General features: G+C 37.0%; 1 protein-coding gene across 1 annotated transcript; it reads right to left on the reverse strand.

Moving 5' to 3' along the window:
• Nucleotides 1–480: 480 nt before the first annotated feature.
• On the reverse strand, nt 481–2,869 carry LOC100253788 (methyltransferase FGSG_00040). The gene is made up of 2 exons (XM_010657042.3): nt 2,863–2,869; nt 481–2,206 (listed from the first exon to the last, which is right to left on the reverse strand). The coding sequence occupies exons 1-2, from the start codon at nt 2,867–2,869 to the stop codon at nt 561–563; spliced, it is 1,653 nt and encodes a 550-aa protein (XP_010655344.3). The 3' UTR covers nt 481–560.
• Nucleotides 2,870–17,198: the final 14,329 nt, after the last annotated feature.

Genomic DNA, 17,198 nt, shown 5'->3' on the forward strand with positions numbered 1-17,198 from the left:
TTTACAATAAGCTGGTGAGAATGTCCAACATTTGAGGGTGACCAGAAGGATCATTTATATGAAGATTACCTTTTCCCTTTGTGATCATGGAAAGAAATATGAATTTAAATATTTGTACTTCGGCTCTGATTTACCCACAGAATGGAGATATAATTTATATGAAGATTACTTTTTCCCTGTATGAAGTCATATTTTTGGTTTTTGCCATTGAACTATATCTCCAGCATTTTTCAGCATTTTATTGTCCTTAAATTCCTTTTGAGATGCAGAAACCTTGCATGGTTGCAATTATTAAAACGACCAAAGCCAGGAGCTTGGCTCCTGCATGTCTGCATAATACCTGGGGCTGAAGGTTACACATTATTTCTAGTCTTACTGCTCGCCTACTAATAGGTCTTTTAATTTATCTGGTAATCCTACATCTTCATGTAACTGTGATTCACAAATTCTTCTCAAATGCTTGGAGCCATGGTTGGTGCAGTGTTAAATGTCAATAAAGCATTAACTAAACATAAGATCTTCTCAAGTTGATACATTAATAAACTAGTAATAGCTATCAGCTAATAGCCAAGCGAAATAAGAGTCCTCATTGCCTGTTTCTTCACCACCTTACCATATACGCCTCTTGCTAACTTCATTGCTCTCTCTATTTCCACTACCCCACCTCCACCACTTCTCTTCAGTCCAGCCATAAAGGCCTTCAAAACCCTCTCATCACTTCCCACAGCTTCCAAAACGCTATCCACCACAGCCTCTACTGCTGGAATCCGCCTACCCCACCTCCTTACCGTTTTCTCAGACTCATAAGCTTCAGAGTAGGCAGCCCAGAAGGATGCCCTCAAATACCCTTTCTCCTTTCCCCTCACCGTCCATCTCCTCATACCTTCTTCTAGCCTATAAATTGCATCACCCATGTCAAGTCCTCTTTCAAGTCCCATCTGGATCTCTTGTATCTCCATTTTGGAGCATATCTGCTCTTCAAACTTGCACCTCTTGCAATTACACTGGAATCCCCATGTCTTGGCCATATCCTTGCGCTTTCTCCATGGTGAGAGCACATCAAAGTATGCGAATGTGATCTCTTCCCCTGCCTTGACATCTCTGGAAGTATGAACTATTACATTATCCCCCACATGCAAGCGCCTTGCATTGGGGTTACATGAATGGTTGATGAATGCAGGCAGTATCCATAACCCCACACCATAGTAATCACTATTCTTCCCCAAAACTTTAGCTGAGGTCGCATCCTCAACTAGAGAATTCACATCCAAGATGCTTAAAATTTTGCCCATATCCAGCTTCCCCATTGAGAGGCCACTCTCCTCTGTCTCAGGCCTAAAGAGATTCACATCAGGAACCTCAAGCACATCCTCATCTTCCCCATTGGATAGCACCGAAATTAAATGATGGAGTCTCTTGCATTTTGAAGCCGATTCAACAACTTTATCAATAAAATTCTTCCACATGACCAACTGTATATTATCCGCCGAATCATCATTCTGCTCCGGTAAAATGCACCTTTCTGTAGCAATTGCCTTGGTAACCAAGACTAAAGTCCCAGCATCAACGTTCTTTGTTGCAAACAGGCCACGCCCACTAATCTCAGACTTCATAATCTGCACTGCACCAATGTACTCTGCCAGTTCCGGAAACTTTCCACGAAACCCATTTACGACCCAATCAGAGAGGTCAAAGGCTCCAGTCCTTGACTGATGCTCAAGTTTCTTGCATCTCTCCAAGTACCCTTCAAGGGCTCCACATTTCAAACCGGCCTGAGGATCAAGAAGAGCTGCTTTGAAGCAGTCCAATGCCAGGGAGTATCTATTGAGACCAAGCAAGATTTTACCTTTGCAGAGCAGAGTCTTGAAATGGGTGCCCTCAATTTCAAGTGCTCCATCACAATCTTGGAGAGCATTGGCCAAATCACGCAGCCGAGACCGCGCTTCAGCCCGATTGGAAAGGGCTAAGCAGAGGGATTTTTGGAGTTTGAAGAGATGATCGGGATCAGCGTGTTGATGGATACGTGAGATGTGGTGTTGGCAGAGAGAGATGAAATGAGAGTAGGCTTGTACGGACTCGTTCCACTCTTCTCTGAGGAGGAGCTCTGTAGCTCTGGATCTGAGCTGCTGCATCAGCTCTTCTCCCATCTCCAGATCTTCTTTCATCTGCTGCTGCTGCTGCTGCTGGAGACTCCCTCTTCTCTTTTCTTGATTTGGGAATTACTATCAAAATTTAAATTTGGGGAATGTAACGGTCATATTGACTCTGCCTTTTTAAAGTATCGTTTTCTGGTCAGGTTTTGTAACGCCAACGGCTATCTCGGGTATTGTTTATATATATATAGAGAGATATTTGTGAAATATTATAATCACCCCTTCTCTATTTAAGAAACTCATACATTTGTATATGATACTAGTGATATTTGTATATAATAGTAATTTTGAATGTTAATTTACTTGAATTAATGTTTTATAGTAATACTTGATTGTTGTTAATTAGGTCTAGTCCTTGAATTTTTTTTTTTTTTTTTATAATATGTAAATTTTTGGGGGATTAAAATATGTTTATCATTGTGAATTATATATATGTTGGGTATGTAATATTCGATTGTTTATTGTAAGTGAGGAATTTGAAGAAAAATTTAATGTAGTGGGTGGGTGATTGCAATTATATGTTACTCAGGTATAATTCCTTAGTCGAGGTTTTGACATATTTTGGAATTTTGATTCAAATATGTTAATCTCCTTATTTTAAAAAAAGAAAAAAGAAAAAAAAAAGAATTTAAAGAGTTTGATATATAACTTATTATTACTAAAATGGAAGTTAAAATTATTCAATAAAAATAATTTAAGATATTCTAACTTTCCATTGTTGATTATATTACTTGTATAAATATTTTTTTTTCTTTTTGCAACATCAAGTCCAAACTTTAAATAGTTCATATTAATTATTTTTGTTGGGATATTTATATATGAATGAAAATTAAGACATACCGTTTCAATCAGACACACAACTCTTCCTAATGGACACAACCTGTGTCAAAGGATATGTCAAGTATTTAAGACACATCTCTTCTAAGAGTCAACAGAAAACCTATAAATGCCCCCCCCCCCCCCCCCCAATTCATTTCATCATCAATTCTCTCAACTTCTTCTCATTTCTTCCAAGTGCTTGGTATTCAAGAGAGTTCAAGTCATCAAGGTTTCTTGTGATTTGGAGTGCTACTATCACAAGAAAATAATCGTTGTATCCTAGGAGACAATTGTCAACAAACCATAAGCATCAGTGGGGCAAATTCGTCTTAAGGACATAGAGTCAAACTCTAGTCTCGATCAACCGTTTGTAAGATTCAATATTTACTTACTTTCTCGTTTATTTATTATACATAATTATTTGACCATACATTTGTGATAATTCCAGAATAACAATCTTAAGACGAATTCTTTTTAATCTTTTGCTTATATCTATGTTTTTAATACAGTTAATAACATGACCTTTACAAATATTATTGATACCCCTGTTGTTACACCTACTACTACCCATGGTGAGAAACCAAAGAAATTCACTGGGTTGGACTTCAAGTGATGGCAACAAATAATGTTGTTTTATCTCACAACACTTAACTTGGCCAAACTGTTGCATAAAGATGCACCTACCTTAAAGGAGGGAGATACTGACAAGCAAATTATGGCAGTAGTTGAAGCATGGAAACATTCAGATTTTATATGCAAAAATTACATCCTCAATGGACTTGACAACACGATGTATAATGTGTATAGTCAAGTGAAGACAACCAAGGAGCCGTGGGAGTCTTTGGAGAAGAAATACAAGACTAAAGATGCTGGCATGAAAAAATTCATAGTTGGCAGATTTCTAGATTACAAAATGGTCGACTCTAAGACAATGACAAGCCAAGTCCAAGAGCTTCAAATAATTTTGCATGAATTACATGCTGGGAAGATGGAATTAAGTGGGTCCTTTCAAGTTGCAGCAATTGTTGAAAAGTTACCACCATCTTGGAAGGACTTCAAGAATTATCTAAAACACAAGCGCAAGGAAATGGGGCTTGAGGACTTGATTGTGAGACTGAAAAATTGAGGAAGATAATCATGTCTCTAAGAAGAAAGTGGGAAAACATCCCATGGATTCCAAGGCAAACTTGGTGGAACCAAAGACTAATAAAAAGAGAAAGCACTTTGGTGAAGGTCCAAGTCAAGGGAAGAACAAATACAAGAAGTTTGTTGGGAAGTGTTACATTTGCAATAAGCAAGGCCATAGGGCCAAGGATTGTCACTTGAAATGACAAAGTAAGGAAAATAAAACACATGTGACTGAGGAAGAGGAGTTGGCAACCATGCTTTCTACATTGGTACTGTTTGAAGCCAACATGGTAGATAACCCAAACGAATGGTGGGTTGACACAGGTGCCACCCGTCATGTTTGTGGAGAAAGAAACATGTTCTCTACATATGTACCAGTTAATGGTAGAAATTTGATCATGGGAAATTTTGCCACATCTAGGGTTGTGGGAATTAGAAAAGTGGTGCTAAAGATGACTTCTGGAAAAGAACTTGTTTTCGCAGATGTGCTACATGTGCTTGATATTCTCAAGAATCTTGTTTCTATTTCTATGCTTAGCAAAAATGGGTTCAAGTTAGTTTTCGAGTCTGAAAAATTTGTATTCATGAAAAATGGGATGTATGTGGGCAAGAGGTATATGACCAATGGCCTGTTTAAGATGAATGTAATGACTGTTAAGCGTGATTTCAATAATAATAAAGCAAATACTTCTGTTTACTTGATTGAGTCATTTACTTCGTGGCATGATAGGTTAGGACATGTTAACAATAAAACTTTAAAAAGGTTGATTAACATGAATTTGTTGCCTTCTTTTAGCATTGATTTTAAACATAAATGTGAAGTATGTGTGGAAGCCAAGATGGCTAAGCCACCGTTTCATTCAATTGAAAGGAACACAGAACCTTTGGATTTAATTCATAGTGACATCTGTGACTTAAAGTTTGTACAAACAATAGGAAGGAAAAGGTATTTTATTACCTTTATAGATGATTGTACAAGATACTGTTATGTGTATTTGCTAAGAAGCAAAGATGAGGCCTTAGATGTGTTTAAACACTACAAAAATGAGGTTGAAAATCAACTTTGCAGAAAGATTAAGACAATAAGAAGTGATAGAGGTGGAGAGTATAAAGCTAATTTTGGAGAATTTTGTTCAAAACATGGAATAATCCATCAAACTATTGCTCTTTATTCACCTCAATCGAAGGGTGTTGTTGAGCGCAAGAACCGTACATTTAAGGAAATGATGAATGCTATGTTGATAAGTTCCGGTCTACCCCAAAACTTATGGAAAGAAGCAATTCTTTATGCAAACCGCATTCTTAACAAGATACCACACAAGAATAAGGATGTAACTTCATATGAGTTATGGAAGGGTCACAAGCCCTCTTACAAATATTTGAAAGTGTGGGGATGTTTGGCTAAAGTAGGAGTGCCAAAACCTAAACAAGTTAAGATTGGGCCTAAAACTATTGATTGTATATTTATTGGGTATGCAAACAATAGTAGTGCATATTGTTTTCTTGTACATAAGTTTGGCATTCCTGATATACATGAAGATACAATTATTGAGTCTAGGAATGCGTCATTTTTTGAGAATATTTTTCCTTGTAAAGAAAAGCAAGAAGTAAGTTCAAATAAGAGAACTTATGATACTATAAATGGTAATCATCAAAATGAGGAAGAACCAAGAAGTAGTAAGAGAGCCAAGAAGACAAAGTCTTTTGGCCTAGATTATCTAACTTACATGTTAGATAACGAACCCAAGACATTCAAAGAAGCAATGTCAACACCAGAAGCCCCATTTTGGAAAGAGGCTATCAATAGTGAAATTGAATCCATCATGCATAACCACACATGGAAATTGGTGGATTTACCACCAGGAAATAAACTTTTGGGTTGCAAATGGATCTTCAAGAAAAAGATGAAGCCTGATGGAACAATAGATAAATACAAGGCTAGATTGGTAGCCAAAGGATTTAAACAAAAGGAAGGCCTTGATTTCTTTGATACATATTCACCAATTACGAGAATAACATCTATTAGAGTGTTAATTGCAATCGCAACATTGCATAATTTGGAAATTCGTCAAATGGATGTTAAAACAACCTTTTTAAATGGCGAGTTAGAAGAAGAAATATGTATGGAACAACCTAGAGGGTTTGTTGCTCCTGGACAAGAAAAAAACTTGTGTAAGCTGATAAAGTCCCTATATGGGCTAAAACAAGCACCAAAACAATGACATGAGAAATTTGACAAAGTAATGTTCTCAAATGATTTTAAAATTAATGAATGTGATAAATGTGCATATACAAAGAATACACAAAGTGAGTATGTCATTGTGTGCCTGTACGTGGATGTAATGTAAATTATTGGTAGCAATAATGATGTCATTAAAGCTACCAAGAAAATGCTGACCAGTTATTTTGATCTTAGGTATAAAAATAGCCAAGACATCTAGTGGACTAATATTATCTCAATGTCATTACATTGAGAAAATTCTTAAACGGTTTAACCAATATGATGATAGTCCAATTAAGACACCAGTAGATTTAAATCTACATTTAGCTAAAAACAACGGTCCATCAATTGACTAGTTGGAATATTCTTGTATCATTGGTAGTTTAATGTACGTCATGAACTACATGGGTCCAGACATAGCCTACATAGTTAATAAACTAAGTAGGTTCACTAATAATCCGGGAAAAGACCATTGGAAGGCGTTGGTTAGGGTTCTTAGATATCTAAGATACACCTTAAACTATGAACTTCATTATTTAAGGTATCCAGTCGTACTAGAAGGATATAGTGATACAAATTGGATATCTGATACGAATGACTCAAAATCCACAAGTGGATATGTATTCACAATTGATGGCACTGCGATATCATGGAAGTCATCTAAACAAACATGTATTGCAAGATTAACAATGGAATTTGAATTTATTGCTTTAGATAAAGCAGAGGAAGAAGCAGAATGGCTTCATAATTTTCTAGAAGACATTCCATGCTAGCCAAAACTAGTGCTTGCAATATGTATACATTGTGATAGCCAATCAGCGATTGGAAGGGCACAAAGTAGCATGTACAATGGTAAGTCTCGACACATCCGTCGTAGACATAATACTGTAAGGCAGTTACTTGCAAATGGAATTATTTCCATTGATTATGTTAAGTCAAAGGACAACCTGGCGAATCCACTAACTAAAGGATTGTCTAGAGATCAAGTAAACTGCTCATCGAGGGGAATGGGATTAAAGCCTATCACTAAAGAGTTTCATAATGGAAACCCAACCTAGCTGGCTGGAGATCCCAAGATCTAGGTTCAATGAGGACAACTAAATTATGAAATACTCTATGAAGAGCACAAAGGAAAAATAAATTCCTAGCCATTCCTATGGTGAACTAGTGATATAAAAGATGTGTTTAGGAAAGGCTATGCTTTTAATGATTCTAATAATTTGAAAGAGTTCAAGTGGAGTATGGTAGAATACTCGCCATATGAATCACCTATGTGAGTGTGAAATGGGGTCGTTTCTATGAAAATTTTTTAAGGTTGAAATTCTCTAAAGCACTCATGAAACCAGGAATTGTTCAGGGCCAAAATGAACACAACCGTGAGAATCAATGGTGATCCGGAAAGGAATTGTGTGAATACTATTGTCTTGATTTACATCAATAGCTGAACAGTTCAAGACATCACATTCACTGATTAGCTAGTAAATCCGATAGTATTTCACTAAGGAAGGTTCAAAGCCATAAACTACCTATCCTAATGCAATCACTTTCCGATTTTGTACTCTCTTGATAGTTTAGTTTTCCATTTGCCTTTTTTTAAGTCAATTTCCATTCATGTGGGGGATTGTTGGGATATTTATAGGTGAATGGAAATTAAGACATACTGTTTCAATTAGACACAACTCTTCCTAATGGACACAACTTGTGTCAAATGATATGTCAAGTATTTAAGACACATCTCTTCTAAGAGTCACCAAAAAACCTATAAATAGCCCCCCCCCCCCCCCCCCCCCCATGGCATTTCTCATTCATTCCATCATCAATTCTCTCCACTTCTTATTCTTTCTTCCAAGTACTTGGTATTCAAGAGAGTTCAAGTCATCAAGTGATTCATTGTTTCTTGTGATTTGGAGTGCAACTATCACAAGAAAGTAATCATTGTATTCTGGGATACGATTGTCAATAAACTGTAAGCACCAGTGTAAGGCAAATTCGTCTTAAGGACATAAAGTCAAACTCTAGCCTTGATCAACCATTTGTAAGATTCAATATTTACTTACCTTCTTGTTTATTTATTATACATAATTATTTGACCATACAATTGTGATAATTCCATAATAACAATTTTAACTTTAATAAAAATTAACATTAGTTATAATTATTTGTTTAAACTTTTTGTGCTTAAAAAATTCAAAATAACTAACAAATAATTTATTTCTTAGTTATATAAAATATTGGACCAACAATAACGAATATAAATATTTGATTAAAAGAGATTAAATAATTCCCAAATTGTGAATCCAACCATTCTTATGTTTTTTCTTGAAAAGTAACCTATTTTTTATACAAACGTCTTTTACCATTTCAAGTATTTATATGTAAGTTTTCAAATAAAATGTTATTTTTACAAAGAAAATAAACAAGTATATTTTTTTTTAAAATAAAACAAAAAAATGATAGATGATTAAATTTCAAATTTTGGTTTTTCATTGACCCTTTTAATAAAATAATCCTAACAAAGATCTAATATGAGATAATGGACTAAGCATACTTGGATTACTTTTTTAAATACATTATCACAATGTATATTGATTTTTTTTCAAGTTTTTATTACTTTGCAATCAGTTATTAGAATGCTTAAAAAGAAGATTTCTCGACAAAAATTGTGTGTTTATCCTACCTAGTAGCCATTAAGAATATGAAGAGAGAAAAAAAATTGATTGTCCCAAAGTTGGAGATGTTAAGAAGATCATGTTTTGGTCATTTCTTACTCATGCCTGAATTTTAGTTTTTAACCCATATTGTTCATCAAATGTTGTTACATCAATGACAAGCTAAAAAAGGACAAATTGACAGTGATTCTCTATTTTCCAAAATATTAACCATTTTTATGTGCAACTCTAACTAAGAAAAATTAGAGAAAGGGTTATCATGACTTTTGTAAAACTCCAAGCGTGGTCCTTAAGGATTGATCTATGGAAAATTTCAAAACTAGGTTAAGGTGATTTAAATTTCAAAATTAATGAAATAATTGTTGATTTCAAAACTAGGGCCTCACAATCCAAATTTAGGCTTAAAGCTTAGAGCAAACAAACACTACAAGAAAATGGAGTTCTAGGCACGGGTTTTTAGTAGGGGTAAAAGAATATCTTGACTAAATTAGATATATATCATTGGTTAAGATTGATCTAAAGTATTTATGAGTGGAGATAAAGAATTGCAGGAAAGTTTATAGTTGCAGCCAAGTAAATATTGTGACAACAAATGTGGCTTTTGGTGCAAAATTAAATTCTGGTGGCTACCATAGTCTGTGTCATGGACGAGGCCAGTCCTTTCCACAGATTTAAGTATAATAAACTCTTGGCCTATGGATGTGATAACCTTGTTCTACGGATATAAGCCCAATATCGTCGTACTCTATTTAGGTTTGCTACCATAGATGGCCCAAAATATTCCTTCGAGTCCTTGAAAAAAGTTACATACCCCCCCTTCATCCTAGTGAGATATTTATGTCTAGAGGATTCTTCACTCTCTAAATCCTCATGAGTTTAACAAAACCTAGTCTCTTCTTAAACATCTCACTCCATTCTCTCGTACCATTGTCTTTTTTTTTTTTTTCTATATTTTTTATCTATGTTTTTATGGAGCTTAAGAAACTAGAGGTTTGATTGCTTTAGGCGTGTGTTTCTAGGTTTTGGATCATCATTTTTAAGGGTTTTTATGAATTTCTTCTGAGTTTTGCTTTGTTTGATTTGGTGAGTTTGAGGTTTGCTACAGGGAAGTAATGGTGATGTTCAAGGTTTCCCAAGTAATAACAATGCCCTTTAATGGCAAAAAACCAGGAACTTCTAGCTTTAGGAAGAAGGTTTTAGTCCATTTCTCTAAATTAAGTGAATAATATTTCTATTTGTTTTGATATTTTGTTTTCTATATTAATAGATATGTATTCATGAAAACAATAACAATTGATTGATCCATTTGTCATTTGCTTATTGTTTTTCATATTTTGTTTATTTACTATTTTTGATAGATCCAATTGATGACTATACTTGCCTTTTTTTTTTTTTTTAATCTTTGTCTAGTTTATACAATTTTTGAACCCATTTTTCATGTACTTGTTATCAATTCTCAAAAACAAATTATTATGTTATCATATCTTGCTCATGCCAGATAAGATTACTATAATAGAATATGGATTGTGTTGATGAGATTCTCTTAAGGACTCTACAGACATCCTACATCGGATAAAGGGGAAAGTTTCTAGCTTTATATAAGTATGGACTGCTCGTAACCCTGTAGATGCGTTTTAAAGCCGTGAGAGCCTTTTTGGGTCCAAAACGGACAATATTTATACGGTTGGGAGCAGGTCATTACAAATGGTATCAGAGCTAATCCCCGACCTCAGTGTGGGGTTTGTTTAGCCCCGTAAGGGTGTTTATCTGTTTGGTTCCACAATCCCGTGGGATACAATGAAGACGTTATGTCTGCATGGGGGGTGTTTGTAACATCTCACATCGGATAGGGGGGAAAGTTCCTGGTGCTATATAAATATGGACTCATTGTAACCTTGTAGACGCGTTTTAAAGTCGTAAGGGTCCCTTTGGGTCAAAAGCGGACAATATCTACACGATTAGGATGGGTCGTTACAAATGGTATCAAAGCCAATCCCTGACCTCGGTATGTGGTTTATTTGGCCCCGTAAGGGTGTTTGTCTATTTGACCCCACAATCTCGTGGGACACAACGAGGACGTTGTGTCTGCTTGAGGAGGGGGTGTTTGTGACATCCCACATCGGATAAGGGGGGAAAGTTCCTGACGCTATATTAGTATAGACTCCTTGTAACCCTGTAGACGCTTTTTAAAGTTGTGAGGGCCTTTTTGAGTCCAAATCAGACAATATATACATGGTTAGGAGAGGGTCGTTACAAAGAGAGAGAGAAAGAAAGAGAAAAAAAAGAAGAACATTAGACAAGTTTTTAAAAATACATTCACATTTAGACATCAGAAAATATTTTTCCCTTCTTATTTCAATTTCTAATGAGAACATATCAACTCATCAAATCTCCAAATGTCTGAAATATCTTTCATGATGGTTTTTTATACCTTATTCTTGTTCCTTGGAAGTCACCTGTACCTGAATTGGCTGTGTGCTTTTCTGACTTAGATTGAGTTCCAAGAGTTGATAACCTAATCACAAATATCAAATGGATTGTTTGGACAAAGGGTTGCTATATGAAACATTTTAGGCTACACCGTTTAGGGCCCCCTATTAAAGCAATTTACCAAGTCTGCATTTTCATTGCTCACTTCTCTAAAAGGCTTCACATACTCTTGTGTAGGAGAAGAAGATACGAAGTGTCTTCTTCATATATCAAAAACCATTACACTGATTTTCCTTTCATGCTTACTAGTTGAACATGTTACTGCCAAGGTGGGCTATGTGGACATGAGTTGTATAATCCCTACGTAACAGGCATAAGCAAATGGATCAAATTATTACAATCCCTTCACTCTACAGGGTCAACTTTCCTTAGACATTTGTAGACAAATTTAGATCATATATGGACTATATATATTGAGCTCTTTTGTAACCATTTTAATAAAGCAATTGAATATACAGATCCCATTATACGAATTATTCCCTTTCTCGTCAACATGGTATCAAAATGGGTTTGTTTTCGCTCTTTGGTATCAAATCCTTGATTCTACCCAACCCCGACAACCTAACAATGACCCAGAAAATTGTTTGAATCGGACTCTTAGACAGGAGGGTCTCTACCAACGACAACCTCTATTTTATCAGAACTCACCATGAAGATGGTTGATGTGCTCAACAAGGCCCCAACCCCAACTACAATAGCAGATACTGTCCCGATCAGCATAAAACTCGATGGATCGAATTATGCACTATGACCCCAAGTTGTGGAGATGTTTATCTCCGGGAGAGACAAATTAGGGTACATTAATAGTGATTTACCCCAACCTACTCCGACTGATCCATTATTCCAACAATGGAGAACTAAAAATTCCATCGTCAAAGGTTGGCTCATCAGGACCATGGATTCATCATTTGTTAGCACATTCATTCGATATCCCACTGCGAAAGAGGTTTAGGATGCCATCGTTGTCACTTTCTTCAACGGGAGTGACACTACTTAGGTGTATGAGCTCCTACGATGGGTGAGTAGGCTACGACAAAATGGTGGATCTTTGGAGAAATTTTATAACAAGTTGCAAGGTTTATGGAGGGAAATAGATTTTCAGTGACCAAACCCCATGGAGTGCCCTTAGGATGTGTAATGGTACACTGGAATTCTCTAGGAGAGGCTTTATGTGTTCCTCGACGACCTTGATAATTGACTCGACCAAGTCAGGAGCATCATGCTACAGATGCAACCATTTTCGACGATTAAGCAAGCCTACACATGAGTCCGGCGGGAAATAGTATGATAGATAGTGATGGAAAATGGTTCTAATGAAGGGATGGGAGCTGGGCTGACTTTCAAGGGACTGAAAACGGGCCCCAATCCATCTGGCAAAGAAGGAGTTCTAGTACTCAATAAATCTAATCCCACTGGCCCAAATTTAAAGCAATGGATAAAATGCTTAAAGTGCTCCCATTATGGAAATTCCAAACACACACGAGACACTTGCTTTAAGCTCCATGGATACCCAGACTGGTGGCAGAAGCTCCAGGCTAAAAAGAAATGTAATGACACCAATATTGAGCCCAATACTAGTAAAATGACAGTAGCAACAACAGAACCCCAACTGTCTCCAATTCCTACCGACTCTACCAACAACACGCTAGGTATAACATCTCTTGGATCTACTAGAAACAATGAGTGCAACTTGTGGATCCTGGATTTCAGAGCCACGGATCATATGACATTTGATGCACAAGACTTTTGTCAGCATACCGCTCCTAGGCGAACTAGCATTGCGAATGCTAATGGCACTGTTTCATCGGTACAAGGGGCTGGAACTATGGTGCTATCACCAGCCCTGTTACTCTCCAATACATTATTTGTGCCATCCCTATCTCATAAATTGCTTTCTGTCAGTCCACTTACTAAGGACTTAAATTGTACAGTACTGATGTACCATTATTTTTACCTTATCCAGTATATTCTCACGAAGGAAATGTCAAAACACTCATAAAACTCAAGAGAAACCGAGAACCTTTTGGAAAAAATGACACTAATCATCTTCTCTCTTTTTTCATTATTTTATAAGTGCCATCTATACATAGAAGTATATGCTATACATGGAGTATAACTGATTTCTAATATTCAACATTTATACATGGTAAGTCAATCTGTACAATTAATATTAGTAGTCCTAAATTATATAAATTCCCAAAATTGCATATGGTAACATCTCCCCTCAAATTGATGCTGGTAAGTCAACCAGCAACAATTTGCCAATAAGAAATTGATGCCGCTGTCGAGTCAAAGTTTTGGTGAAGACATCAGCCACTTGGAGATCAAAAAAGATGTGAGAAAGAGATATCACCAGACTTTCTAAGGTGTCTCGAATAGAATGACAATCAACCTCAATGTGCTTGGTGCGTTCATGGAAAACGGGATTGGTGGCAATCTGAATAGCACTAGTGTTATCAGCATGAAAAGGGGTAGAAGTAGTCTGAGGAAACCCAAGCTCCTCAAGAAGACCGCGTAGCCATACAATTTCAGAACAAGCAGTAGACATGGCACGATACTCGGCCTCAGTGGAAGATTTAGAAACACGATATTGTTTCTTACATTTCCAAGAAATTAAGGCATCACCTAAAAACATACACCAACCCGTAGTAAATCGACGTGTATATGGACACCCAGCCCAATCAGCATCACTATAGGCAACAAGTTGAAGAGAGGAGTCGGTAGGAAAGAATAACCCACAAGTAGGTGAACCTTGAAGATAACGGATGATGCGTCGAACTGCAGCAAGATGGAAATGCCGAGAAGAAGACATAAACTGACTGACCTGATGAACATCATAGGAGATATCAGGTCGAGTAGTGGTCAAGTAGATAAGACTCCCAACTAGGCGCTGATAGAGAGTAGGATCATCCAGAAGGTCCCCTTCATCTTTCCTGTATTTGAGATTTACCTCCAGAGGAGTATCAACAGAGGAAGTGTCTTCCAAACCGGCCAAAGTGATAAGATCTTGAATATACTTATGCTGGTTCACGAAAATACCATTGGCCTGATGATGAACTTCCAATCCTAAGAAGTATGTGAGCTGGCTAAGATCTTTCATATGGAAAGTTGCATGTAACAACTGCTGAAGCTTAGTAATCAAACCATAGTTACTACCAGTAATGATAATATCATCCATATAAACCAAGAGAAGGACTATACCTGACGCAGACGTGTGGAAGAAGAAGGAAGAATCATACTGACTTTGGGTAAAACTAAAAGAAAGAATTGTACTACGAAACTTCTCAAACCAAGCCCGAGGCGCCTGCTTGAGCCCATACAAAGAACGTTTTAGCTTACAAACATCATGAGGAGAAGAATTGGTCATACCAAAGGGAAGCTTCATGTAAATCTCTTCTTGAAGATCACCATGAAGAAAAACATTCTTCACATCCATCTGATGTAGTTGCCATGACTGTGAAGCGGCAATAGCTAAGATGGTTTGAATCGTGGTCATTTTGGCAACAGGAGCAAATGTCTCCTCATAATCAACCCCATATTCCTGCTTGTTACCCAAAGCTACAAGACGAGCTTTATACCGGTCCAAAGAGCCACTAGAACGAAATCTTACAGAGAAAACCCATTTACTCCCAATACGTTTGACTGTAAGAGGACAAGGAACAATATCCCAAGTATGATTCTCCTCAAGTGCTTGAAGTTTTACTTGCATTGCATTTTGCCAACACTCATGTTCCATGGCCTATTTGTAGCAAGAAGGAATAGAAATAATGGATAAAATAGCAACAAGAGAGATAGGAGAGAAGAATCCATACCAATCAGGGGGTCGAGAAAGATGAGTAGACCGATGAAGAGTGCTGGAAGCAGGAGCAGGATCAGGCGTCGGGTCAAGATCGGAAGGGGACATAGAGGAAGTGGAACCGAACTCATGTTGACTACGTTTTTCATGCACAAAACCTGGTTTGAACCTTTCCACAATTGTTGGGGATTCAGAAAAACTAGGCAGAAGAGATACAGATGCAAATGGCAGCTCAACATGAGATGGAAAGAAATATTGATTTTCAAAGAAAATTACATTCCGGGAAACTTGTATACGACGAGCATGGGGATCATAACAAACATAACCCTTGTGAGGGATAGCATAACCAAGAAAAGCACACTTAACAGATTGAACAGTAAGTTTATGTCGTTCATGAGTAGGTAGATGCACAAAACAAACACAACCAAATGTACGACGATCAGAATATAAAGGAGAATTACCAAACAACTTAGAGAAAAGAGAAACATGATTTAACATAGGAGAGGGTAAGCGATTGATCAAATGAACTGCAGTAGAAAGTGCTTCACACCAAAAACGAGGAGGAACCGATGAGTCAAGTAAAAGAGTTCTTACCACATCAAGAAGGTGGCGATTTTTCCTCTCAGCAAAACTATTTTGTTGTGGTGTCGAAGGACAAGAACGCTGAGAGATGATCCCTTTGCTTTGAAGAAAGTCCTGAAACTCATTAGACATGTATTCTCCGCCAGAATCAGAGCATAAGACCTTGATGTTGGCAGAGAATTGAGTCTCAATATGTAAGTGCAAGAAAGCGCTTAAAGACTAAAAAAACTTCAACCTTAGCCCGGAGGAAGTAAACCCAAGTAAAATGACTAAAGTCATCAATGAAAGTAACAAAGTACTTGTAATGTGCATGAGAAACAATAGGTGCAATCCCCCAAACATCACTATGTATAATATCAAAACATTGTGAGGCACGAGATGCGGCATGAGGAAAAGGTAGAACTTTACTTTTGCCAAGTTTGCATGATGTTAAATCGAAAGAAAGATCAAGAGAAGAACATGTTTTATTTCCCAATAATCCAGAATTAAACAAAGTATGAAGTACATCAAAGTTTGGGTGGCCAAGACGTCTATGCCACATCTTATGTCCAAAACCAACAACATTACATGCAAAGGAAAGTAAAGGAAAACTAGGAATAATAGTGGAAGGAGAAACATGAAGAGGAAAGAGTCGTCCCACTTTAGGCCCCTTTGTGATCATCTTCCTGGACACTTGATCCTGCACAACACAACCAGAACGGGAAAAATTGACATTACAATTATCAACCAATTAACCAACAGAAAGAAGATTTGTGGAGAGGTCAGGAGATACAAAAACATCAGTTAAGGAAGAGGAAAGATCACGAACAACACTGATAGGCAGAGAACTGCCATCAGTAGTGTTAATTTTCAAATTTCCATCATAATTTCTAACATTGGAAAGAGAAATAACAGTATTCGTCATATGGTTAGAAGCTCCAAAGTCAAAATACCATGGCTTAGAAGAAATCGTATGATTACTTGAGAGCCCAAAAACAGAAAAAACAGAAATGATCATTTGTTGTACCATTTCAGGAGTGAGTGTGTTTGGGTTTGCTAAGGTTGTAGGAGCAAGAATAGGAACAGCCGAAGAGGCAACAAGCAATGCAGTAGAACTAGAGGCACCAGTGGAGGCATGATAAGCAGTACCCTGCTTCCTTTCAGGCCGAATGGGACAAACAGAGATGATATGATCTTGTTTCTTGCAGTAGTTACAGAACTTCTTGGGACAATCCCGAGCAATGTGACGAAAATCTTTACAACTAAAGCATTGGACAACACGCATATCTCGACCCTTATTCCGCCCCTATGTGGCATAAGCTACAGAAACAGGTGCACTAACATTAGCCCAATGTTCCATG

Source organism: Vitis vinifera, chromosome 10 (genome assembly GCF_030704535.1).
Source record: "Vitis vinifera cultivar Pinot Noir 40024 chromosome 10, ASM3070453v1".
Taxonomy (NCBI): domain Eukaryota; kingdom Viridiplantae; phylum Streptophyta; class Magnoliopsida; order Vitales; family Vitaceae; genus Vitis; species Vitis vinifera.